The sequence below is a fragment of the Cydia splendana genome, chromosome 27 (assembly GCF_910591565.1).
Source record: "Cydia splendana chromosome 27, ilCydSple1.2, whole genome shotgun sequence".
Taxonomy (NCBI): Eukaryota; Metazoa; Arthropoda; class Insecta; order Lepidoptera; family Tortricidae; genus Cydia; species Cydia splendana.
Window position 1 is genome coordinate 6,476,089 of NC_085986.1, and position 27,815 is coordinate 6,503,903.

General features: G+C 47.3%; 1 protein-coding gene across 1 annotated transcript; it reads left to right on the plus strand.

Moving 5' to 3' along the window:
* Positions 1 to 445: 445 nt before the first annotated feature.
* LOC134803854 (importin subunit alpha-1-like) lies at positions 446 to 26,458 on the plus strand. Its single transcript, XM_063776680.1, has 12 exons — positions 446 to 611; positions 2,387 to 2,540; positions 7,497 to 7,644; positions 8,224 to 8,305; positions 10,395 to 10,612; positions 12,374 to 12,465; positions 16,495 to 16,673; positions 18,395 to 18,514; positions 19,210 to 19,283; positions 20,655 to 20,826; positions 25,892 to 25,993; positions 26,196 to 26,458. The coding sequence occupies exons 1-12, from the start codon at positions 549 to 551 to the stop codon at positions 26,322 to 26,324; spliced, it is 1,533 nt and encodes a 510-aa protein (XP_063632750.1). The 5' UTR covers positions 446 to 548; the 3' UTR covers positions 26,325 to 26,458.
* Positions 26,459 to 27,815: the final 1,357 nt, after the last annotated feature.

Consider the following 27,815-nt stretch of genomic DNA (forward strand, 5'->3'; position numbering starts at 1 on the left):
CTAGTCATGTCTAGGTTAGGTTTCAGAACGGTGTACTTACTTCGTACCAAATATATGCAGTATGTTATATACTTTTAAAGGAATTACTTTAATATTACGTTATTAAATCTTATAATTGGAAATTAAAATACTAAATAACGGAATTTTGAGACTTAGAAATTAAACGCAGAATGTGTTTATATTGTGTAACATAAATCTAGTTTCAGAACGCAACACGACAGACTAGTATTGCAAGCAAACAAAAGCCGTATAATATTTTACGCTTTTAATTTATATAACGTGAACGTGTTAATATTCCTGTTATTACTGCAATGTCTTTAAAACAACTTTCTCTTACTGAAAATAAATAGCAAAAGCTGTTAAAATTGAGATAATTATGTTTAAAAAGTCCAGATATAATCTAAATTTACCCTGGCAACCCTAATTTCCGCCCGTTATTTTTCAAATCACACAAGGAAGATTCCAGCTGTCGATTTGTGTCCGAGTTTTTGTGATTGATATTTTACATTCTTTAGTTTTTGGTCCTTTTATTATATAATTGTTCAATCATGTCTGAAAAGAATCATACTTCGCGGTTGTCCGCTTACAAAAACGCCGGTATCGGAACTACTGTAAGTATAAAATTTCTTTGTTAAATCCTTTGTTCTACATTGAATCTAAAAACACGTAATAATTTTAATAATATCCTACAATTTCAAGTTTTATACTGTCTAAAAGGTATATGTTTCATTTATTACTCCCATAGGCATGTTAATTTGCATATTGTAATAGATTTTTGTTACAAAAAGTTGTATTTAGACTCTGGAAACTAGAGGGTAGAGAAAAAAATCATAATTTTATGAAAGTTGCAGTAATTAAAGTATCTAAATTATAAATATGTAACTTCTTAGCAATAACGTTGTCTCTTTTATTGCTGGATTATATTTTTGTGTAACACAGCAAGATAACTGTCTAGCTTATTTTATTTGGAACTACTGTTAGGTGCACTTTGCCTATGAAATTCTTGGTTTTGAGTTTGTATAAGTACCGGGAAGGGCATTTATCTACATTAAGTTGCAGATCATTTGTTTACATATTTAATTACACAAACGGGTCTACCGCGATTATATTTTCTATTTTTAGTGTCTATATACAGTAATCCAGCACTAATGCTGACACAAGACAGCCAGATAACTGGAAAATTCGGATTAATGGAAGTTAGAGCAAATCTGCATATTATTTTGGTGTGTTTTTTGATATGTCGTAGGTCGTAGAAATACATTTTACTAAAATACTCAAAAAAATTCTACTGTTATCTGGAACTTAGCCATTTATAAAAGGATTGAAATGTGATAATGTAAGTGCACCTAGTAAATTAGGACATAGAATCATTTGTAACTCAATTATAGTGCAGGATTACTGGGTACACCGGGCAATTGCCGGATGTGACTTTAGTGTTTTAGAAACCTGGCATTTATTTGTGTGTTCGTCACAAATATTTGTTCCTGATTTATGGATGTTATGATGTATTTAATTTATCTATGTAAGTATCTATGTCATCACCTAGTACCCATAGTACAAGCTTTGCTAAGTTTGGGACTAGGTCAATCTTTGTAAGATTGTCCCCAAATATAGTACCTAATATAGGGAAAAACTGAAAGAATCTAGATTGAACAAAAACTGAAGTAGTTACGTATGTAGTCATTTTTGTAAACTGTCGGCTTAGAGTAGACCACAATGAAATTCATATAAAATGAAAACATGCATTTTTTTAGCCCTTTGCCCTTCGCATTTTAGCATACTGGCAACACTGGTAGGACTATGGGAAAAGTAACTTTCACTACTTAGTGAAATTGGGCGTGTCTATTTTTACTAATACCAAATAAAAAAAATATGGAGGAGGTATGTTTTAATTTTTGATTTTTATAGTAAAAAAAGGCCCACCGTGTAAAGTCAAAATGCACGTTACATATTTGTATAGAAGTTTAAAATATTCAATGTTTATTTTGAAAGTTAAAAAAACCTTAAATTCCACCTTCACTATGCGTACGCGCATAAAAAACATTTTTTTAGAGTTTATTTGTTGTTTTTTTTTAATATGTTGTTTTATGGAGTAAACTACTTTTCTTGTTCTTTTTTTCCCTTCTATATCATGAAAAGTGATATTGATATAATTCTCAACGCCCACCGATGCGTCATCGAAACGGCAAAAAAGTTCACAGTAAACTCTTTTGCCTCTCTGTCACACTTGCGTATTCGAGTGATAAATTTTATTATGGTCCAATTTCTAGGAATTCGACATGAATTACTGTTTTTCGTCTTTCAAGCCAGTTCTTAAAAAAAAATTAAATCTTTAGGTATAGGCAATGTTGCGTAAAAAAATTCAAAATTAATTATATTTCCTCAGGATCTCCGTCGCAAGCGTGCTGAGCTCAGTGTAGCGCTCCGCAAGCAGGCCAGAGATGAGCAGCTCCTCAAACGCAGAGCTCTGTCTCCGGAAGCCAAGGATGAAGATCTTCAGCCGGTTGAGAAGCTCCCGAGCCCGGCTGACATTGTCAAAGGTGGGTTTTGTGTCTGCACAATCAGGCTAGAGATCAGCAGCTCCTCAAACGCAGAGCCCTGTCTTTGGAAGCCAAGGATGAAGATCTCCAGCCGGTTGAGAAGCTCCTGAGCCCAGCTGATATTGTCAAAGGTGGGTTATGTGTCTCCGCAAGCAGGCCAGAGATGAGCAGCTCATCAAACGCAGAGCCCTGTCTCTGGAAGCCAAGGATGAGGATCTTCAGCCAGTTGAGAAGCTCCCGAGCCCGGCATACATTGTCAAAGGTGGGTTATGTGTCGCAAGCAGGCCAGAGATGAGCAGCTCCTTAAATGCAGAGCCCTGTCCCCGGAGGCCAAGGATGAGGATCTTCAGCCAGTTGTGAAGCTCCCAAGCCCGGCAGACATTGTCAAAGGTGGGTTATGTGTCTCCACAAGCAGGCCAGAGATGAGCAGCTCCTCAAATGTAGAGCCCTGTCTCCGGAAGCCAAGGATGAGGATCTTCAGCCGGTTGAGAAGCTCCCAAGCCCGGCAGACATTGTCAGAGGTGGGTTATGTGTCTCCGCAAGCAGGCTAGAGATGAACAGCTCCTCAAACGCAGAGCTCTGTCCCCAGAAGCCAAGGATGAGGATCTCCAGCCAGTTGAGAAGCTCCCGAGCCCGGCTGACATTGTCTAAGGTGGGTTATGTGTCTCCGCAAGGGAGCCAGAGATGAACAGCTCCTTAAATGCAGAGCCCTATCCCCAGAAGCCAAGGATGAGGATCTTCAGCCAGTTGAGAAACTCCCGAGCCCGGCAGACATTGTCAAAGGTGGGTTATGTGTCTCCGCAAGCAGGCTAGAGATGAACAGCTCCTCAAACGCAGAGCCCTGTCCCCAGAAGCCAAGGATGGGGATCTCCAGCCAGTTGAGAAGCTCCCGAGCCCGGCTGACATTAGAATAAGAATAAGAATAATATTTATTTCTTTAACATTATCCAAAATTATAACATTCATAATACACTTAAATAGAACTTAACTAATGTAAATATACAAATATGTTTTTTAAAAAGTAAACAGTGATGTTTTTTTTATTTTATTTATATAGCCCTTTATTCTGAACATGATTGTTGGTTTTTAGTTTTGAATGTTTATATGAAGTCTCTTGGTTCAGTGTGCCTGTCGGCAAAGGCCTCCTCCAACTCCTTCCAGTATTTCCTCTCTCTTGCCACCCTTGTCCAGAGTGGTCCCACTGTGAGTATAATTTCGTCTTCCCATCGTGTTAATTGAGGGCCTTGCGATCTTGATCCATCTGTAGGGTGCCACATGAGAATTCTTTGGCTCCACTTCTCTGTTTTGCATCTTATAGTGTGGCCTGCCCACCTCCATTTTTGCCTGTCTATGTGGGTGAGGATGTCTGTCACTTTTGTTCTGGTTCTTATGTCAGAGCTGCGGTTTCTATCCTGTAATTTTACACCGAGCATGCTCCTCTCCATAGCTCTCTGGCACTTTGCAAGTTTATCTCGTTGTTTTTTAGTAAGAGACCAAGTTTCGCAGCCATAGGTTAGACATGGAAGCACACATGTGTTAAAAGTTTTGCTTTTTATCCGTATACCAAGGTTGCTTTTCATGATTTCTTTGAGTGACCAATATTTGCTCCAGCCGGATGCTATTCTTTTTTCAATTTCTTTATCCATTTGGTTCTTGAATGATATTATTTGACCTAGATATACATATTCTTCAACATAGTCCAGACTGAATCCATTAACTGCAATTTCTTGTCTCCTAGAATTTGTCATCAATTTAGTCTTGTCTGAGTTAAGCTCCAGTCCCACTGCCTCACTCTGTTTTGCTAGATCCAATAGCATGCATTCTAGTTCTTTTGGGTTTTCCTCAAACAAGACTATGTCGTCGGCAAACCTGAGGTGGTTTAGGCGTGTGCCATTTATGTTGAGGCCAAGGTGTTCCCATTCGAGTTTGCTGAAAATTTGTTCCAAGACAGCGGAGAATAACTTTGGTGATAGTGGGTCACCTTGCCTGACACCTCTTTGTATAGGGAAGTTTTTGCCAGTTGATTCTAGTCTAATTCTGCTTTTGCTGATTGTATATATCCTTCGGATAATTTCTACGTATACTTCGTGTACTCCTTGTTGTTTCAGGCTTGTCCATATACAGGTGTGGTTAAGGCTATCGAACGCTTTCGAGTAGTCGATAAATGCTATGAACAAAGGCTTTCGGAACTCTTTATACTTCTGAATTACTTGTTTTACTGTATGGATATGATCAATTGTACTATAGTCTTTCCTAAATCCAGCCTGTTCGATTGGTTGGCATTCGTCTAGTGTTCTTGATATTCTTTCTAGTAACACCTTAGCAAAAACTTTGTATATGTTTGACATGAGGCTTATTGGCCGGTAGTTGCTGATATTGTCTTTCGCACCTTTTTTGTGGATCAAGATGATGTCTGATTCTCCCCATTGGTTTGGGATTATCCCTGTTCTTACTAACAGTGATGTTTACTTAACATTAAATATAAAATCTTCTATGCAAGCAATATTTGTATCTGGCTCGAACATATTTTACATCAATACCTAAACTAAGTATATAATACTTGTATCTTAGGTATTTCGTGTTAGTAGGCCAATTTAGTGTAACTTATTGGGCAAAAACAATAAAGATTATATTAGTACGTGACAAAAACGTATGTAGGTAGGTACTTAAATAACTTTGTAGGTCAAGCAATGAGCAAGACAACTAAATGCTAACCTAAGTATAATAAGCAGTTCTGCTCTTCTCTTTTTGCCCAATAAGTTACACTAAATTGGCCTACTAACACGAAATACCTAAGATACAAGTAAATGATTATTTATAACAAACAATAGGTAGGTAAAGTGAGTGGACTATGTAATGTTAATACAAATGGCAACTGGTGACATAACTATTTTTATGGAAAGAGTGACTTAATTATACTACGAGTATTTTTGATAACTCTTGCTATACATAGCGCTCTAGGCACCCTCATAGTCTATAGAACTTAAATATCTAGTTTGCGCATTTTTCCTCGCTGGGCACTGCTCGTCTCCGGTTTTATGGTTGGACGGTTTCTTAAAGCGCTGACATGTAGCACATTTGGAAGGCTCACTCCTTGTACACTCCTTGATGCTGTGCCCTGATGATCCGCAATGTCCACATGTGGGCTCTGTATCTCTGCAGAACTTAGCCGAATGTCCATATTGCTGACAGAAATAGCATAAGGTCAGAAGAGTAAAGTCTCGTACAGGGCAGGAAGACCAATTTATATATACACGCTGTTGTTGTATAAGCATTCTTCTGAGTGAGGCCGTACATTCCAAAATATAGTTGCAGGTAGAGCTGTCCTTCTTGCCTGATTTGTGACTGAGTTTGAATGAATTCATAAATACCTCTCTGGAGAAATTAGGTTGCAGGTCTAATATGTTCTGTTCGAATATACAGTCAAACACATCTTTTTCGGGCATGTTTGTCGGTATCCCCAGCAGGATTATCTTGGGTCTCCGTTTGGCAGTGTCTTCTAGTTTAAGTCCTGATTGTTGGAGCTGTTGGGACGCTTTGAGCTTTTCGAGGTCATCCTTTCTATCTGTGCTAATTATGACACCACCATTTTTCGTCTTCCTCATACCGCGAACATGTAGTTTAAGGGCTTCGGGCTTGATTAGGTTTTGGACCAGTTTTTTAGTATCCTCACTGGATTTCTCCTTATCGGCGGGGTAAATTGCGATGCTACTGGTTTTGGTGGGCACAACAGTTGACGTTTTTCCGGTTCTGACCATATCGGCGAAGGATTGGTTTACTTCGGTAGTTTTGGGTGCTGCTTGTAGGTACTGCTTAAGTTCATGAAGTTGGGTGCTATAGTCTCTTTGCTGGGTTAAGTTCTTCACTTTAGCATGACACAGTAAATAATTCATCTTGGCCGACTGGTATTGAACGGCTAGCTGCGAGACTCCACCCATGACGCTCTTTGTTAGGTTGTTAATCCTCAATTTTTGGTCCGTGTTCAATTTACCTTCACTCGAAATTGTGCAAATTTCATTGAGGCGCATTTCAATTTGGGTCAACCATCCTTGAATTTCAGCTGTTGACACCGTATCTGGCATGTCCGATGGTGCTGACGCTACAGGTGTTCCTTGGGCAGTTTCCATGTCTACAGTATTTTTTTCTGAAGGCGGTGGGGTCCGTAAAGTCCGTGAACTTCTATTAAAGGCGTCTTGACCACTCATCGCGGCGTTGAAAAATTGTACTCATTTCCAACAATCAGTATTACTCACGCAATAGTTCACAGTGTGTGAAAAGTGCTGACACTGATTTGGCACAGTTACACTTTTATTGTTATGAATAATTATTAAATAAAGAATTCAAAAATAGCAGTTGACACGACCGCCTTTAACGGCTGACGAAATATCTCTTTGTCAAAGGTAAGAGTCTAAATTGTAATTGTATAATTGTAAACGTTTATTTCAGACAAATAGTCCATATTATACATATACACAAACAGAAATAATATAATCAATCACAAATTCATAAAACAGCACACACTAAAGTTGTCCACAAATCATCTGTCCCCGCTTGGTTACCTGGGCCAGTGACAGATGAGAATGAAGCCATTCTGACAAATAAACCAAGCAGAAAATATTGGCTGTTATTGGCTTTGTATTGTTATCTAAATCTGTATAATATTTTTGTAGCTGTTGGTACTCCATAAAAAATAAAAATAATAAAATAAGCTGATCTTCAAGTGAAGGACCCACGAAGGACCTGTCTTCGAAGTGCAACAATGAGGATATAGTAACTTTAGTAAGTCTTGCTAACATTGTCAAAGAGATCTCAAGATTCCTCAGAATCATAAACATCAAGAGAAAGTCAAGGTTATCAAGGGAGAAGTCAGCAGATCTCTTCGCGCAGACATGTGTGACATGACATTGCGACACAGTCATTGTGTATGCCATGTACTCTGACACTTGTTATTCGCAGGCCTCAAGTCTTCAGACCTGCCCCTGCAGACATCATCAGCTCGGGCAGCCCGTCGCATCCTCTCACGGGAACAGAACCCGCCCATCTCGTCCATGGTGTCAGCCGGGGTCATACCACCCTTAGTAGCCGCGCTAGAGAGAGACGACTGGTGAGTAGTGGTGACTCTGTTGGTGCTAGTCATCCTCGCTACTGCAGACATCATCAGCTCGGGCAGCTCGTGTCTCTCATGGGAACAGAACCCGCCCATCACTTCCATGGTGTCAGCCGGGGTCATACCACCCTTAGTAGCCGCGCTAGAGAGAGACGACTGGTGAGTAGTGGGCGACGCACAGGTGACACCTGTGGAGTAAGCTTCATTGTCCAATCCCATGGATGTACAGTCTAGTGTAAATAAGTTTTTGGCAAAAAAATCATTTTTGTACAAGCTTTTATCGCTGACTGTACTTTTCTTACGACAGACAACTGATACTCATCGAGACAATTCTAAAAACCCCTAACACAATTAGGTTGCGTTGTTTCATCACAGAGTTCCTAAGGCCACCTACTGTCTCCATCATCAGATCAGCTCGATGGTACCATAATATTGCATTGTCATCCGATTTATACATGCATGCAAAATTTCAGCTCAATCGGAAACCGGGAAGTGGATCAAATTTAACTTGCAAGATTTGATTACAGACAGACAACGGTCAGGTGATTAATATTAAAATAACTGGTGTTTTTCCAGTGTGGACCTGCAGTTTGAAGCAGCCTGGGCCCTCACCAATATCGCGTCTGGGACGCATGACCATACTATGGCAGTTATTGAAGTAAGTTCAAAACCTGTATAGCTTTTAGGAAAGTTGTGAATTCAAGTTTTTATGCTGCTAGGTAAGGGCTGATACAGACGAACTGCAACTTGTATGGGAATTGCACGTCGATTGCAATGTTCCCATACAAGATGCAGTTAGATTGCAGTTTGTACTGGCCCTAAAGGCAGGGGCGTATTTACCTTAGGGCCATCCGGGGCATGGCTTGGGGTGCCAACCCCCAGGGGTAGCATATACTGCCCCTGGCGGATTGCATTTTGTTTTTCTTCCTTGACTTTTGGGGCGGCGAAACGTATTGGCCCGGGGCGCCAAATTTCAAAATACGCCCCTGCCTAAAGGTAGTTCAGTGAAAGGATGTTAAGGGGCCCACTGATTAACAGTCCGCCGGACGGTATCAGCCTGTCAGTTAGAACAAAATTTTGACAGTGCCGAACAACTGACAGGCCGATACCGTCTGGCGGATTGTTAATCAGTGGGCCCCTTTACAGTCTGGGCAGAGCTAAAAAGGATCATAGTTCAAAGTGGTGTGGTGATAATATTTATGTTTCACTCGGGAGCAAATTTTGTTTATCTCTCGTGCTTTGAATTGAAACCGTTGCAATGCTCAAGATTTCACTTTTAGGGTTAACCTTTTGAACGCCACACACGGCAATTGATGTCAACGCAAAATCGTGACAACAACGACGCCAAAGACGGCATTTGACGTCGATCGTTTTTTGATGAAAATCTACTGAAAAACACCCCACTTTTAGGTTGGCATTATTTATTCACAAAACTAAATTTTACCCCCGTGGCGTCAGTGGCACGGCAAACGGATGCGCCGTTTGCTGTTCAAAAGGTTAAAAACCACTTTTTCACTTCTCATGCTCAAAAAGTGCACCTTTATGTTGTGCGTAGACGACATAAAATCGCATTTTATGCTCTAGAGCATAAAGTAAAATCATCTATTACGACCCTTATTGACTTAGCAGTAAAGTCCAAATTCTGCCATACAAACTGCCAGCCCTGCCGGCGCGCCCCCGACCGGCGCTCTCCTGATCGGCGTGCCCCGCGCCTCCGACCGGCCCAAGAACAATTTTCTTTTCACCTCAGCAGCTCGAACAAGGGTACTTTGCTTCTTAAAAACAGTGAGCAAAATCGCATTTTGCTCACTGAGTCATTTTGTCTCACTCAGTGAGCAAAATCGCATTTCTCGCTACGCTCGTGAATCTATTATAGAATCTTTTGCTTGCACGGGACTCAAAATAAGCACTCGAAGAAATATCAAACTTTGATCTCTTGTTGTACAAATAACTATTAGTCTTGAATAAATACGTTAAAATAACCTAAAATATTTGATTTTTTGTATATTTTCCTCGCAATCGAAGTGAAAAGCAGAGTGTACAACAGGGGCACAAATGTCCATTTTTACCCGAGGCAATTTTTTGGTCTTACGCCCTTATGCCCTCGTTGTACAATCTACTATACCCTTCTGTAAAAAAGAAACTATTATTTATTTTTCTCAAAAATGGACGGCAAATTCGACTTTGCCGTCTAAAAAATAGGTCGCGAAGCGCTTAGTTTATGGTCAGTCAAAAATTAAAAAGTTAAAAACATTGCAGTCTCGATTTTGGGACTGCAATGCCGCATACAAATTCCATTATTTGTCGAGTTCCAAACTTTTAAAAAGTTGAAATGGCCATATCAATTGAAGGCACAGGCCCTTTGAACAGCCAAACAGATGATTAGTGCCGCGACTATTTAGTTGTCTCAAATAGGTTGGCGTATTTTCGGCAGAAAAATACACTTCTATTTTTTTATTAAAAAAATAAAAAGACGGCAAGGGCTTTCTTCTGTGAAAATATATACGTAACAACGTTGCTTTTGTAAAATATTTCTATGATATTTATATTTCTTCCACCATTTTTGAGAAAAGCACTATATATGACTCGGCTGGAAGGCTACTTGCTGGCTTCGGATTCAATTAAACGGACTCCCAAGGTCGTCCGTTTAAAACGAATCCTCAGCCTGCAAGTAGCTACTTCCGAGCCTCGACAATAATGTACTATTATACACCAATTTGGTACTATAATAGAACAATTTTCCCCAGGGCGGCGCCATCCCCAAGCTGGTGGCGCTGCTGGCGCGCGGCGGCTCGGTGGGCGAGCAGAGCGCGTGGGCGCTCGGCAACGTGGCGGGCGACGGGCCCGCGCCGCGCGACGCCGTGCTCGCCGCCGGCGCGCTGCCCGCGCTGCTGCCCAGCATGGCGGCCCAGGCCCCGCCCAGCACGCTCAGGACTGCCGTCTGGACCTACAGCAACTTCTGCAGGTCAGATATCACTGTTACAGATGACAGATATCAACGTGGCGGGCGACGGGCCCGCGCCGCGCGACGCCGTGCTCGCCGCCGGCGCGCTGCCCGCGCTGCTGCCCAGCATGGCGGCCCAGGCCCCGCCCAGCACGCTCAGGACTGCCGTCTGGACCTACAGCAACTTCTGCAGGTCAGATATCACTGTTACAGATGACAGATATCAACGTGGCGGGCGACGGGCCCGCGCCGCGCGACGCCGTGCTCGCCGCCGGCGCGCTGCCCGCGCTGCTGCCCAGCATGGCGGCCCAGGCCCCGCCCAGCACGCTCAGGACTGCCGTCTGGACCTACAGCAACTTCTGCAGGTCAGATATCACTGTTACAGATGACAGATATCAACGTGGCGGGCGACGGGCCCGCGCCGCGCGACGCCGTGCTCGCCGCCGGCGCGCTGCCCGCGCTGCTGCCCAGCATGGCGGCCCAGGCCCCGCCCAGCACGCTCAGGACTGCCGTCTGGACCTACAGCAACTTCTGCAGGTCAGATATCACTGTTACAGATGACAGATATCAACGTGGCGGGCGACGGGCCCGCGCCGCGCGACGCCGTGCTCGCCGCCGGCGCGCTGCCCGCGCTGCTGCCCAGCATGGCGGCCCAGGCCCCGCCCAGCACGCTCAGGACTGCCGTCTGGACCTACAGCAACTTCTGCAGGTCAGATATCACTGTTACAGATGACAGATATCAACGTGGCGGGCGACGGGCCCGCGCCGCGCGACGCCGTGCTCGCCGCCGGCGCGCTGCCCGCGCTGCTGCCCAGCATGGCGGCCCAGGCCCCGCCCAGCACGCTCAGGACTGCCGTCTGGACCTACAGCAACTTCTGCAGGTCAGATATCACTGTTACAGATGACAGATATCAACGTGGCGGGCGACGGGCCCGCGCCGCGCGACGCCGTGCTCGCCGCCGGCGCGCTGCCCGCGCTGCTGCCCAGCATGGCGGCCCAGGCCCCGCCCAGCACGCTCAGGACTGCCGTCTGGACCTACAGCAACTTCTGCAGGTCAGATATCACTGTTACAGATGACAGATATCAACGTGGCGGGCGACGGGCCCGCGCCGCGCGACGCCGTGCTCGCCGCCGGCGCGCTGCCCGCGCTGCTGCCCAGCATGGCGGCCCAGGCCCCGCCCAGCACGCTCAGGACTGCCGTCTGGACCTACAGCAACTTCTGCAGGTCAGATATCACTGTTACAGATGACAGATATCAACGTGGCGGGCGACGGGCCCGCGCCGCGCGACGCCGTGCTCGCCGCCGGCGCGCTGCCCGCGCTGCTGCCCAGCATGGCGGCCCAGGCCCCGCCCAGCACGCTCAGGACTGCCGTCTGGACCTACAGCAACTTCTGCAGGTCAGATATCACTGTTACAGATGACAGATATCAACGTGGCGGGCGACGGGCCCGCGCCGCGCGACGCCGTGCTCGCCGCCGGCGCGCTGCCCGCGCTGCTGCCCAGCATGGCGGCCCAGGCCCCGCCCAGCACGCTCAGGACTGCCGTCTGGACCTACAGCAACTTCTGCAGGTCAGATATCACTGTTACAGATGACAGATATCACTAAACTGTCCTTCATATACCCGGCCACACTCGACGAGTGGCATGAGAAGTAGCGAGGGAAGTGGACAGAGACGTAGTGTGGCCCCGCTACTCGTCGTGCCCACCGCTCCCTATTTTGTCAGTTTTTTAGCGCGTCTCCTACTTTACAATGCCATTTTTACATGCGTAATATTGTTACAGGAACAAAAACCCGCTGGTGGCGTTCGAGCTAGTTGCTCCGGCTTTACCCTTCGTCTCGGATCTACTCGAAGTACAGGATACTGATGTGTTAGGTGAGATTTTTAAACTCATCATATCATCATAGAAGGGTACTTATTGTTGGTTGTCAATAAGACGCTATGTTCATTTGATTTTAATTATTATATAAAGCCGCAATCCGACTGACTGATTGACACGATTGTTCTCCCAGAAGGAGATTCGTGGGGTATTTGAGTTTGGTACGGTCGTATAGAGGGCGGCCTGGTGACCTCCAGAAAAATCCGACTTTTGGTCTACCTGATCCAGTCAGAAAAATGTTCGACGGCCCGGCCAACCGGTGGGAGGTAGGTGGGGGGTGCTCGACCAAATGTCATAGAGGGACCCTGGCAGTTTTTGACGCCGCCATTTTTTTTTTCAAAATGGCCTACTTTTTTTTTTAATTTTTTCAAGTTTGTCCTAGCGCGCTGAAATTTTGGTCACGGAATCTCGGGGTCCTCTAGATTCGTATGGGAAAAAAATTTTTCGAAAAAATCCAAGATGGCGGAAAAAATGGCCACTTTTATTTTGTATGGCAACTTTTAAACGGTGCGAGATAGGTGGGGGGTGCTCGACCAAATGTCATAGAGGGCTCCGAGACAAAACAAACTCCATTTAAAAATTTTCAAAATGGCCGACTTTTTTTTTTTAATTTTTCAAGTTTGTCCGAGCGCGCTGAGATTTTGCATGGCGAGAGATAGAGGCCTCTAGATTCCTATGAAAAAAAAAAACGGAAAAAATCCAAGATGGCGGAAATAATGGTCATTTTAATTTTGTATGGCAACTTTTAAACGGTGCGAGATGGGTGGGGGGTGCTCGACCAAATGTCATAGCCCTCTATGACATTTGGACACGGGCAAAATTCAAATTTCCAAGTAGGTTAAGCGAGCCCGAAGGGCGAGCTTCAGGCCGGGAGGCCGAAGGCCGACCCCGCGGAGGGCCGTCAGGCCCGGAGCTTCACCCCGAATGTCCAAGCGTGCCCCACCCCCAGTAATTTTGGGCGAGGCCGAAGGCCGAGCTGCGGGAATGACCAACAAAGCAAAATCCTATACAAAAAGTGTGTTAAGCGAGCCCGAAGGGCGAGCTTCATGCCGGGAGGCCGAAGGCCGACCCCGGCGGAGGGCCGAAGGCCCGGAGCCTCCACCCCGACTCCCAAAACGCGAGGCCGAAGGCCGAGCTGCGTGAATGCAGTTCCCCCAAGCGTTCTACAAAGTCAACTGTCTTGATAAGCGAAGCCGGCGGGCCGAAGGCCCGACGGCGAAGCGTCGAGGCTCGCGAAGGCCGAAGGCCGAGCTCCGCGTAGGGCCGAAGGCCCGAAGCGTCACACGAGAGGGGGAAGTTGGAGCTTAAACACGACCCAATAGGAAAAGTGTCTTAGACAAGCGAAACGGCGGGCCGTAGGCCGAAGGCCGTAGGCCCGACGTGAGCTTGTCAAGACACTTTTACTATTGGGTCGTGTTTAAGCTCCAACTTCCCGCTTAAGCCCCGAAGCAAAACCAACCCTCCCAAGTGTTTTAATAAGCGAAGCGGCGGGCCGAAGGCCCGACGCTGAGCTTCGAAACCCAGCGAAGGCCAAAGGCCGAGCTCCGCGTAGGGCCGAAGGCCCGGAGCGTCCCTTACGAGCTCCCAAGCACGCGAGGCCGAAGGCCGAGCTGCGGGAATGAAGTGCTCGCATGCGGATCGTTTCGTCCTAGCAAAAGTACAACTTTATTTCTTTTTCCCTTTGGAAAACAAACTACTACACAATTACAACAGCACAAACAACAGCACCAATAACAACAACACATAAACAACAACACTAACAACAGCACAAACAACAACACGCGCACCGCGGGGCCCTCGGGCCCCGCGCACAGGGCAAAATCTAGTTCGATTTTTATAAGAGCGAAGAATGAAAAGTTTATAACGAACAGTAACACATTAACTGTAACAAGCAAAACGAAAAAAACAGAACAACAACAACTAAAGAGTCGGAGCCGAACGCACTACACGGACACGGACTTTGACGGGTTCGTGTAGTTCGGACGCTTAGCCCCGCCGGGGCTAAGAACACGGACACACGGGTTAGCGTGTAGCACGGATATCGGGAGCCCTAATAGGATATTATAATGTATTTAAAATACATTATTTTTCTCAAACATACAATGAAATATTGATGTTATGTTCCTTATAATAGGCTGCGAAGTATGACGTTTCAGGTGCGGCTAGGACAAAAGGTCGTTAATGGAATTTCATACACATCTTGAAGGCCTAGGCCGGCAAAGTCCTCTTTTTAAATTTTCATTTCACAGATATTTGTGACACAGCATCGTGGCATTCATCCATTAAAAAAAAATCGGGCAAGTGCGAGTCGGACTCGCGCACGAAGGGTTCCGTACCATATAAAAAAAAAAACAAAAAAAAAGCAAATAAAAAACGGTCACCCATCCAAGTACTGACCACTCCCGACGTTGCTTAACTTTGGTCAAAAATCACGTTTGTTGTATGGGAGCCCCATTTAAATCTTTATTTTATTCTGTTTTTAGTATTTGTTGTTATAGCGGCAACAGAAGTACATCATCTGTGAAAATTTCAACTGTCTAGCTATCACGGTTCGTGAGATACAGCCTGGTGACAGACGGACGGACGGACGGACGGACGGACGGACGGACGGACGGACGGACGGACGGACGGACGGACGGACGGACGGACGGACGGACGGACAGCGAAGTCTTAGTAATAGGGTCCCGTTTTACCTTTTGGGTACGGAACCCTAAAAACTAGAGGCAGTATTTGCTTTATGGTTCGTAATGACACTCTGCCACTACGCCTATAAAAAAAAAAACAAAAAACAATGTTTGCTATAATTTGCAGTTTTATTTGTATAAAATCAACATGAACTTAATAAGTAATACATTCTATAATTTTATAATTTTAAATTATAAATTTAACTACACAAATAAAAACATTTATAATATTTCATCTAAACGTTAGCGGTAAAAAGGTCTACTCAAACACGCGTAGTTTTATTTTTTAAATTGTTATGGAGGTAAAGTTGAAAAATATTCATTCTGTTTTATTGGATTTATGGTGCGTTGTTGATTTTTTGACTTTAATATGAGTTCCGACGAAATAATGAAATTAATATTAATTGTAATCGTAGGTGTTGGAATTGGCAGCGTAAGCAGAATTGATTTTAATAACTTGCTGCCTCTGCCGCCAAGTCAAAGACGAAGTATGTATATGGTTGCTTATGGCAATTTTATTATTTGAGAAACTAAGAAAAATGGCTTACAGTTTATTAGAAACAGTTTTGTGGCATATTTTAAATGAATGTAACTACAAATTCGTCAACACTGTGGAAATTATACTTATTTACTCCATGCATAAAGCAACGATGTATGTGAAACATGATATCAACATGAAAGACTATGTAAACTTATGTGACGCAAACGACAGTCAGACGGATACAAGGCGAAAAAATCAAAGATACATGAAAATATACGGGTAGTAAAAATACACGACTCGTGTAAAACATACGCGTGATAATGATATAGGTACGTGTTGTATATATTTTGGGTGTAGTTTACTTTTAGTTTTTTCTATAAATAAAACTTGGGTTTCGTGGATTTTTTATTTTATTTATTTCATTGCATGTTTGAGAAAAGCACTATACATACCTCGGCGGGAAATGGGGTTGCCCGCGCTCAGACCTATGCGGCCTCGCTTCGCTCGGCCGTCTATATGTCTTCGGCCGGCAACCCCTTTCGTCCCGGCCTCTGTAGTAATGTACTATTACACCATGCATGAAATAAAGCACCAGATAATTATTAGAAAAACACAGATAGGAGTTATTTTTAAACACAAGTTCTATTTAATAAATCGGATAGAAATATGAAAAGTAGGTGAGTTGACCGTTACGTCACGATGTAATGTTTCATATATCATTATATATGAAACATTACATCGCCGCTTCCATATTAGCTAATCGTTTTGACAGCTCTAAAAAAGTAACTGATTTGACTAGTCCGTTCCGGTATATTTGATGACGACTACGAAAACAAATAATAGGTACAATAAATTCACAGCGGACGCATGCTGGGCCATCTCGTACCTCACCGACGGGCCCAACGAGCGCATCGAGGAGGTCCAGATGACCCCCAACTTGCTGCAGCGCGTGGTCAGACTGTTGGACCACAAGTCCGCCGCCGTCAAGACACCGGCGCTGAGGGCTGCCGGGAATATGCTTACGGGCTCCGATGAACAGGTACTCCTATCATATCACTAGAGTTAGACCAAAAAAACTCTGCAGCGATTTTGATAGCCCACGCAGTGCAAGTGTTATTTTAAACGTCAAACTTCTATGAACATATGGGCTATCAAAATCGTTGTAGACTTTTTTTAGTTTAACTATACACCTTATACAACAACTAGCTATACCATACTCTGTATCGCTGAAATGTGGGGACGCGCCGCAGAATGGGAGCGCGCGTTCCGATTACAAAAAAGAGCCGTAAGATCTGTGGTCCAGGTAGCACAGGAAACCTCAGTAAGACCATATTTCAAAGAGCTGGGAATATTAACTCTGCCGTCGATAGTAATCTATCAGAGCAATTTATACATATGTCAATTTAAGCGAATACAAAAAACGCTCAGATTCGGCGCGCTGTTTGCGGCACCCAAATATGCTTCTCCCTGTGAAGCGACGACTGGCGAAGTCCGAGAAGGTCACTCACGTGATGGGTCCGACCGTATACAATAAATTACCTGCAGAGGTCACCTCCGCCCCATCCTTGCAATGTTTTAAAACCAAACTAAAAGCATGGCTTCTCGGGCACACATTTTATAGTTTTAATGAATTTTTAAATGTAAAGATATAATATACTACCTATACATAGTATATTATAATATGTTGAATAAATCACGTACTAGGTACGTGGATAAATATAATATGATACTGTACCTAATAATATGTAAATTGACATGTAATATTAATGATATTATAAATAAATTAATATGAATAATATAATATGAATATCTTTAGGTATTTAAATGAAAGTAAACAAACCATTTCTACATTTTCGGGTAGTTATAACATTTATTTAATTACACTAACGGGTCTACCGCGATATAATTTCATTGTTTTTACCTTAAATTCCGATGTTTCAGCTGAGTTGCACCAGCTAGTGCAAAGATGTCTTCCCGTGATCACAGCTGGTGCAACTCAGCTATCGCGCGTAGGTATATCGCGGTAGACCCGTTTGTGTAATTAAATGTGTGTACAAAACGCGAGAGTTTAAAGTGTAGTTATAACATTTATTGGTTAACCGACCAAATACAAAAGCGCCTGTCACTGGATCTGTCACTGAACGACCTGACTTTAACCTACATTATTTGATCGTGTAATGTTTTCACCTACCCTCAACTGGATTAAGGAGCCATTTGAGGGTAGATTTTGTTTACTTTTATTTAAATACCTAAAGATACAGAGTATAGCGACCCGCCCCGTCTTCGCACGGATAAACCTTAACAAATTATACATCTAAACCTTCCTCAAGAATCACTCTATTGATAGGTGTAAAACCGCATGAAAATCCGTTCAGTAGTTTTTCAGATTATCGCGAACATACAGACAGACGCGGCGGGGGACTGTGTTTTATAAGGTGTAGTGAAGGTACCCACAATACAAGCCTTATTGAATTCACTGTGGGATTAGGTCGATTTGTGTGATATTTTCCCAAAATATTAAAATTATCGCGAACTAACATACATACAAACAGACAGACGCGGCGGGGGACTTTTATAAGGTGTAAGGCCAGGCCACACCGGCTGCGTGCGCGTAGACGTGATCATGCGCTGAAAAGTTGGAGCCGCGCACGCACACGTCACGCAAGCGGTGTGCCGTCTCTCATAAGGAACTGTACATTACAACGCGCACGCACCCGGTGTGCACAGGCCTGTAATGTATTTTGATGTATTTTGTTTCAGACCGACCGCTGCCTAGACGCTGGATGTATCAGCTACCTGCTGAATCTGTTGAGCTGCGGCAAGTCTTCGCTAGTCAAGGAGGCAGCCTGGGCCGCTAGCAACATCCTAGCTGGCACACAGGTAACCAACCAACCATCCAACCCAACCACCAACCAACCAACCTCTAAAACCAACCACCAACCAACCAACCACCAACCTCTAAAACCAACCAACCAACCACCAACCTCTAAAACCAACCAACCAACCAACCACCATCCTCTACAACCAACCACCAACCAAACCTACTTCAAAAAAACCCGGATGAGTGCGAGTTGGACTCGCTCACCGAGGGTTCCGTACCCAAAGGGTAAAAACGGGACACTATTACTTCTCTCCAGACTGTATCTCATGAGCCGCGATAACTAGACAGTTGTAATTTTCACAGATGATGTATTTCTGTTGCCGCTATAACAACAAATACTAAAAAACCGGCCAAGTGCGAGTCGGACTCGCGCACGAAGGGTTCCGTACCATTACGCAAAAAAAACACGTTTGTTGTATGGGAGCCCCACTTAAACATTTATTTCATTCTGTTTTTAGTATTTTTTGTTTAGGTGTATAGGCAGTTGAAATTTTCACAAATGATGTATTTCTGTTGCCGCTATAACAGCAAATACTAAAAACAGAATAAAATAAATATTTAAGTGGGGCTCCCATATAACAAACGTGATTTTCTGCGTAATGGTACGGAACCCTTCGTGCGCGAGTCCGACTCGCACTTAGCGGGTTTTTTCACATGATTTGTTAAACTAAAATGCATATTATATGTTTTTCAGATTCAAATACAGCGAGCGATCGACCAGGGCATGCTACCGAAACTGATATATGTGCTGGCGCATGAAGACGCCAAGTGAGTGCATTTAGTATAAATCTTTGGTTTCCTAGGAAAGCGGTGCCGTCATATAGCGGCCGTAATAGGGGATATTACTGCAATGTTCTGCCGCCAGAGTACAGCACTACCGACTCAGTAAATTCATAGACTAACTTATGCATACTGTGCCTTAAACTGTTTTTTGACAAGTTTTCACAGACAATAAAATATGACATTGGTGCATCAATGCGGTTTGTTAACAAGGGCCTACCTGTAAACGCGAAAATCGAAAGTTAGTTATCTGCCTCTTTATCGCTCGAATAAGCAAGAGTGATAGAGAGATTAGATAACGAAATTTCGATTTTCTTGTTTCGCGGCAGGCCATGTGTCAATGTGGTTTGTTTACTGTATGTGCCACAAAGGTGCCACCTACGCAGAGCTTTGCCTAATATTCCCTATACAGCGGTGAATGACCTCACTATACTCTATCTTTAGGTATTTAAATAAAAGTAAACAAAATCTACCCTCAAATGGCTCCTTAAGCTAGTTGAGGGTAGATGAAAACATTACACGATCAAATAATGTAGGTTAAAGTCAGGTCGTTCAGTGACAAATCCAGGCGGTTTTGTAATTGGTCGGTTAGACCAATAAATGTTATACCTACTCGAAAATGTACAAATTGTTTGTTAACTTTTATTTAAATACCTAAAGATACAGAATATAGAACGTTGTCTATGTAAACCAAATGGCGCGGTTTCCTAGAGAGCGAAGCTTGCCACCGTAACGCCAAAAAGCGGTGCCGCCATTTGCATGACGGCCATCTTGACGGTGTCGATAGTTTCGTGAACGTTTTATTTGATATTTGAAGCTATTTCTACTAAAATCTCAAATGCACCTTCTGTACCACGAGATTCGAATAAATCTTCCGCACTACGATTATTTTCGTCTTCTGATGATAGTTCATCCTCAAAGTAAATTATTAAAGCTAAATCAAGATCATCCATTTTCTTTTTACTGGATACGTTTTGTTTGACCTTGGTGGCTGACGGTGTGTTATGACGCCGTGTAACTTTCCACATGTCGTGTCGTCACCGTAAAGACGGCCGTCTTTTTGCGTCCGCTACATGACGGCACCGCTTTCCTAGGAAACCGAAGCCTAAGTAAATTATATAATGTTGAGAACGAAACCTCGATTTCTGAGATTTTTACGCAGGATTTTTCCAAACCAAAAACGGTTTGTTTCGGCCTCTTGAGTTTCGAAACAAATATTATAGTTGAGTTGAAAAGTACCCAATTACAGTTTAGTATACCAAATCTTAATTCAAATATTACAGTCGACGAGAGGAAAAAAAATCAATTAAGAATTTTGTAACAACCTCACTATTGCTAACGCTATGGAATCTTTGTCAGATGTCAAAAGGAGGCGGCCTGGGCGATCACCAACCTCTGTCTCGGCGGGAGCCCCGCGCAGCTGGACGCGCTCATCTCCGCCGGCTTCCTGGAGCCCTACTGCGGCCTACTGGGCGCCACCGACCACCGCGCCGTCACGGTCGTGCTCGACGGACTCACCAACCTCATGCAGGTAATCACCAACCTCTGCCTCGGCGGAGCCCCGCGCAGCTGGACGCGCTCATCTCCGCCGGCTTCCTGGAGCCCTACTGCGGCCTACTGGGCGCCACCGACCACCGCGCCGTCACGGTCGTGCTCGACGGACTCACCAACCTCATGCAGGTAATCACCAACCTCTGCCTCGGCGGAGCCCCGCGCAGCTGGACGCGCTCATCTCCGCCGGCTTCCTGGAGCCCTACTGCGGCCTACTGGGCGCCACCGACCACCGCGCCGTCACGGTCGTGCTCGACGGACTCACCAACCTCATGCAGGTAATCACCAACCTCTGCCTCGGCGGAGCCCCGCGCAGCTGGACGCGCTCATCTCCGCCGGCTTCCTGGAGCCCTACTGCGGCCTACTGGGCGCCACCGACCACCGCGCCGTCACGGTCGTGCTCGACGGACTCACCAACCTCATGCAGGTAATCACCAACCTCTGCCTCGGCGGAGCCCCGCGCAGCTGGACGCGCTCATCTCCGCCGGCTTCCTGGAGCCCTACTGCGGCCTACTGGGCGCCACCGACCACCGCGCCGTCACGGTCGTGCTCGACGGACTCACCAACCTCATGCAGGTAATCACCAACCTCTGCCTCGGCGGAGCCCCGCGCAGCTGGACGCGCTCATCTCCGCCGGCTTCCTGGAGCCCTACTGCGGCCTACTGGGCGCCACCGACCACCGCGCCGTCACGGTCGTGCTCGACGGACTCACCAACCTCATGCAGGTAATCACCAACCTCTGCCTCGGCGGAGCCCCGCGCAGCTGGACGCGCTCATCTCCGCCGGCTTCCTGGAGCCCTACTGCGGCCTACTGGGCGCCACCGACCACCGCGCCGTCACGGTCGTGCTCGACGGACTCACCAACCTCATGCAGGTAATCACCAACCTCTGCCTCGGCGGAGCCCCGCGCAGCTGGACGCGCTCATCTCCGCCGGCTTCCTGGAGCCCTACTGCGGCCTACTGGGCGCCACCGACCACCGCGCCGTCACGGTCGTGCTCGACGGACTCACCAACCTCATGCAGGTAATCACCAACCTCTGCCTCGGCGGAGCCCCGCGCAGCTGGACGCGCTCATCTCCGCCGGCTTCCTGGAGCCCTACTGCGGCCTACTGGGCGCCACCGACCACCGCGCCGTCACGGTCGTGCTCGACGGACTCACCAACCTCATGCAGGTAATCACCAACCTCTGCCTCGGCGGAGCCCCGCGCAGCTGGACGCGCTCATCTCCGCCGGCTTCCTGGAGCCCTACTGCGGCCTACTGGGCGCCACCGACCACCGCGCCGTCACGGTCGTGCTCGACGGACTCACCAACCTCATGCAGGTAATCACCAACCTCTGCCTCGGCGGAGCCCCGCGCAGCTGGACGCGCTCATCTCCGCCGGCTTCCTGGAGCCCTACTGCGGCCTACTGGGCGCCACCGACCACCGCGCCGTCACGGTCGTGCTCGACGGACTCACCAACCTCATGCAGGTAATCACCAACCTCTGCCTCGGCGGAGCCCCGCGCAGCTGGACGCGCTCATCTCCGCCGGCTTCCTGGAGCCCTACTGCGGCCTACTGGGCGCCACCGACCACCGCGCCGTCACGGTCGTGCTCGACGGACTCACCAACCTCATGCAGGTAATCACCAACCTCTGCCTCGGCGGAGCCCCGCGCAGCTGGACGCGCTCATCTCCGCCGGCTTCCTGGAGCCCTACTGCGGCCTACTGGGCGCCACCGACCACCGCGCCGTCACGGTCGTGCTCGACGGACTCACCAACCTCATGCAGGTAATCACCAACCTCTGCCTCGGCGGAGCCCCGCGCAGCTGGACGCGCTCATCTCCGCCGGCTTCCTGGAGCCCTACTGCGGCCTACTGGGCGCCACCGACCACCGCGCCGTCACGGTCGTGCTCGACGGACTCACCAACCTCATGCAGGTAATCACCAACCTCTGCCTCGGCGGAGCCCCGCGCAGCTGGACGCGCTCATCTCCGCCGGCTTCCTGGAGCCCTACTGCGGCCTACTGGGCGCCACCGACCACCGCGCCGTCACGGTCGTGCTCGACGGACTCACCAACCTCATGCAGGTAATCACCAACCTCTGCCTCGGCGGAGCCCCGCGCAGCTGGACGCGCTCATCTCCGCCGGCTTCCTGGAGCCCTACTGCGGCCTACTGGGCGCCACCGACCACCGCGCCGTCACGGTCGTGCTCGACGGACTCACCAACCTCATGCAGGTAATCACCAACCTCTGCCTCGGCGGAGCCCCGCGCAGCTGGACGCGCTCATCTCCGCCGGCTTCCTGGAGCCCTACTGCGGCCTACTGGGCGCCACCGACCACCGCGCCGTCACGGTCGTGCTCGACGGACTCACCAACCTCATGCAGGTAATCACCAACCTCTGCCTCGGCGGAGCCCCGCGCAGCTGGACGCGCTCATCTCCGCCGGCTTCCTGGAGCCCTACTGCGGCCTACTGGGCGCCACCGACCACCGCGCCGTCACGGTCGTGCTCGACGGACTCACCAACCTCATGCAGGTAATCACCAACCTCTGCCTCGGCGGAGCCCCGCGCAGCTGGACGCGCTCATCTCCGCCGGCTTCCTGGAGCCCTACTGCGGCCTACTGGGCGCCACCGACCACCGCGCCGTCACGGTCGTGCTCGACGGACTCGCCAACCTCATGCAGGTAATCACCAACCTCTGCCTCGGCGGAGCCCCGCGCAGCTGGACGCGCTCATCTCCGCCGGCTTCCTGGAGCCCTACTGCGGCCTACTGGGCGCCACCGACCACCGCGCCGTCACGGTCGTGCTCGACGGACTCACCAACCTCATGCAGGTAATCACCAACCTCTGCCTCGGCGGAGCCCCGCGCAGCTGGACGCGCTCATCTCCGCCGGCTTCCTGGAGCCCTACTGCGGCCTACTGGGCGCCACCGACCACCGCGCCGTCACGGTCGTGCTCGACGGACTCACCAACCTCATGCAGGTAATCACCAACCTCTGCCTCGGCGGAGCCCCGCGCAGCTGGACGCGCTCATCTCCGCCGGCTTCCTGGAGCCCTACTGCGGCCTACTGGGCGCCACCGACCACCGCGCCGTCACGGTCGTGCTCGACGGACTCACCAACCTCATGCAGGTAATCACCAACCTCTGCCTCGGCGGAGCCCCGCGCAGCTGGACGCGCTCATCTCCGCCGGCTTCCTGGAGCCCTACTGCGGCCTACTGGGCGCCACCGACCACCGCGCCGTCACGGTCGTGCTCGACGGACTCACCAACCTCATGCAGGTAATCACCAACCTCTGCCTCGGCGGAGCCCCGCGCAGCTGGACGCGCTCATCTCCGCCGGCTTCCTGGAGCCCTACTGCGGCCTACTGGGCGCCACCGACCACCGCGCCGTCACGGTCGTGCTCGACGGACTCACCAACCTCATGCAGGTAATCACCAACCTCTGCCTCGGCGGAGCCCCGCGCAGCTGGACGCGCTCATCTCCGCCGGCTTCCTGGAGCCCTACTGCGGCCTACTGGGCGCCACCGACCACCGCGCCGTCACGGTCGTGCTCGACGGACTCACCAACCTCATGCAGGTAATCACCAACCTCTGCCTCGGCGGAGCCCCGCGCAGCTGGACGCGCTCATCTCCGCCGGCTTCCTGGAGCCCTACTGCGGCCTACTGGGCGCCACCGACCACCGCGCCGTCACGGTCGTGCTCGACGGACTCACCAACCTCATGCAGGTAATCACCAACCTCTGCCTCGGCGGAGCCCCGCGCAGCTGGACGCGCTCATCTCCGCCGGCTTCCTGGAGCCCTACTGCGGCCTACTGGGCGCCACCGACCACCGCGCCGTCACGGTCGTGCTCGACGGACTCACCAACCTCATGCAGGTAATCACCAACCTCTGCCTCGGCGGAGCCCCGCGCAGCTGGACGCGCTCATCTCCGCCGGCTTCCTGGAGCCCTACTGCGGCCTACTGGGCGCCACCGACCACCGCGCCGTCACGGTCGTGCTCGACGGACTCACCAACCTCATGCAGGTAATCACCAACCTCTGCCTCGGCGGAGCCCCGCGCAGCTGGACGCGCTCATCTCCGCCGGCTTCCTGGAGCCCTACTGCGGCCTACTGGGCGCCACCGACCACCGCGCCGTCACGGTCGTGCTCGACGGACTCACCAACCTCATGCAGGTAATCACCAACCTCTGCCTCGGCGGAGCCCCGCGCAGCTGGACGCGCTCATCTCCGCCGGCTTCCTGGAGCCCTACTGCGGCCTACTGGGCGCCACCGACCACCGCGCCGTCACGGTCGTGCTCGACGGACTCACCAACCTCATGCAGGTATGTAGGAAAATCTAGCTTTGAGCGAAGCATTTATAGGTTATTCAGATTATTAGATGAATATATAGTTTGAAATTCTATCATTTTATCGGAAATTTGATATTTTATCGGAGTTTGTCGTTAGCACGTGTAGGTACATTTTTCAAAATGTCCTCCTTGTTCTACTGACAGATTATAGCTACCACGAGCTTGTCACCGACCTGACACTGACATATTTCTTAACGTCTGCGTAATTTACTTTCTATACACAAGTGAGATGCATAGAAAGTAAGTTACGCAGACGCTAGCGAGTTAATTGCTATTTTTATATTGATTGCTTATTACAATTATTACTTTACTCGCATACAACATACAAGCGCTGGTGGCCTAGCAGTAAGAGCGTGCGACTTTCAATCCGGAGGTTGCGGGTTCAAACCCCGGCTCGTACCAATGAGTTTTTCGGAACTTATGTACGAAATATCATTTGATATTTACCAGTCGCTTTTCGGTGAAGGAAAACATCTTGAGGAAACCGGACTAATCCCAATAAGGCCTAGTTTCCCCTCTGGGTTTGGAAGGTGAAATGACATTCGCTTTCGTAAAAACTAGTGCTTACATCAATTCTTGGGATTAGTTGTCAAGCGGACACCAGGCTCCCATGAGCCGTGGCAAAATGCCGGGATAACGCGAGGAAGAAGACTTTACTCGCATGGTTGTTATTTTTTAACAACCATGCGCATATATAACTGTTGTTTGTTTTGCCAGGCGGCAGAAAAGTACGGGCAGGTGGAGCCGCTCTGCATTAAGCTGGAAGAAATTGGCGCGCTAGACAAGATCGAAGCCCTGCAGACGCACGAGAACGAATCGGTACGCACACGCAATACTTTCACAGTGTAAAAAGTAATAGTGGACCGACGCCTTTGATGCGTAAATGCCGACACCGCACAAGAACACAGTAGGGTTGTCAGTAACTACATAATTTACTTTGACAATCCGCCTCTCTATACACTCTATTCTCTTTGCTTGTACCAAAAACTTACTTATTTATAAATAATATATAATATTTCAGGTGTACAAGAAAACTCTGCACATACTTGACACGTATTTCGCCGACAACGAGGACCAGAACGCGGCGCCGGAGCAGACCAACGAGGAATACCAGTTCGGCACCAACCAGCCGAACAACATCAACTTTTAACCTTTTAACCGCCGTAGTCTGATATACAAGACAAACAAAATCGGGCTCATTACGCCGCGGTCTGATAAATAAGACAAAACATTATAACTTCGTGCTCCCCGGCGACACGAGCACGCTCGATTACATATTCTATGGCGCTTAAAAGGTTAAACAGGAAAGGGGACCGATTCTCCAGACAAACGTAGTGCCCATTTTCCTCTCTGGATATTGACATTATAGAAAATATTTTTACATAATATGATGTATATTAACCATAGCTATGCCCCCAGGTTTTACTCTTATCGATTATTTTAAAAAAAGGAGCGAAAAACATATTTCGTACAAATTATTAAATACTCTTCCTATCCTATGTCTTATAATAATTAAAATATCAAAAAAAAACATCAAATTGTGTAAAAATATTTTTAAATATGTTAATATCGAATCATTCAGTTGCCATGCAGTTTCGTGGTTGGGTGTCTGTACTGTAACTCTATGGCGTACTGAAGACTCGGGCCTAAATGTAGTGTATTTTCGAATAGGAATCTACTGTATAATGGGCGATTTCAGAAATAAATATCGAAAACCTTATTCTTTCACATCTGGACGTTCTTGGGTTCATTCTACTCAGAATCGATAGCATTCTCCATCCCACCATTAAAAAAAGATGTCCCAAAATGTCCATTCCATTACGTCACGTTTTAATATGAAAAAATGTTTCACTTGTATGTGCGTGACGTAGTGGAATGTACAATTTTCATACAAATTTTTGGTACATTTTATTTTATCACCAGAATTGAATATGCTAGTGATTCTGAGTTGAAAGAACCCAAAAACACCGGGATCTGTGAGAATCGGGTTTTCGATATTTATTTCTGAAAACGCCCTAATATGTGATAATTTGTATTTAGGACTACGTTCATTATTGTAATATCAAACACTATTATATTAATACAGATGTACTGCATAATTATTTTCCATCGTATTTTCACGGAAACGTACGAACGTGTCTTGCTATTTCAGTCTCGGTACAAAAAGTACTGAGGTTGACTGTACTAGCATGACAAATACGAACGTTTCCGAGAAAATACGATGGAAAACAATTATGCAGTACATCTGTAGAGGTTATAAGTCTGAAAGTAATTCGTGGCATCAGGGTTATAGTGTATCTCAACATTGCCTACCATGCCAAACATTGATTCTGATAAATATTTACTACCCATTTTAATTTTTAACAAGCAGAAACGTCTGCGAACGATGCTATTAAGCTAAGAATAAATTTAAAAGTGGAAAAATTACTGGATCGATACTCCAGTGATCCGCCATCTGAGCCACCAAGACCTCATCCATAGCCAGCAAATCTTTCCACCATATTATAGGTCAAGGGGACCCTTAGTGACATCTACCGCAAGAGTGTTACACTTCTTAACACTTTGACTACCGAGAACCCGCCTGGTAGGCACTCGTAATGTTTGCTCAGATGCCGGACAACCCGCCCAGCGGGTTGTTTTG

Coding starts and splice junctions, on each gene's coding strand:
- LOC134803854 (XM_063776680.1), top strand. CDS start 549: ATGTCTGAAAAGAATCATACTTCGCGGTTGTCCGCTTACAAAAACGCC. Junction 2,541..7,496: donor CCCGGCTGACATTGTCAAAG/GTGGGTTTTGTG, acceptor TGTTATTCGCAG/GCCTCAAGTCTTCAGACCTG. Junction 20,827..25,891: donor GACTCACCAACCTCATGCAG/GTAATCACCAAC, acceptor TTGTTTTGCCAG/GCGGCAGAAAAGTACGGGCA.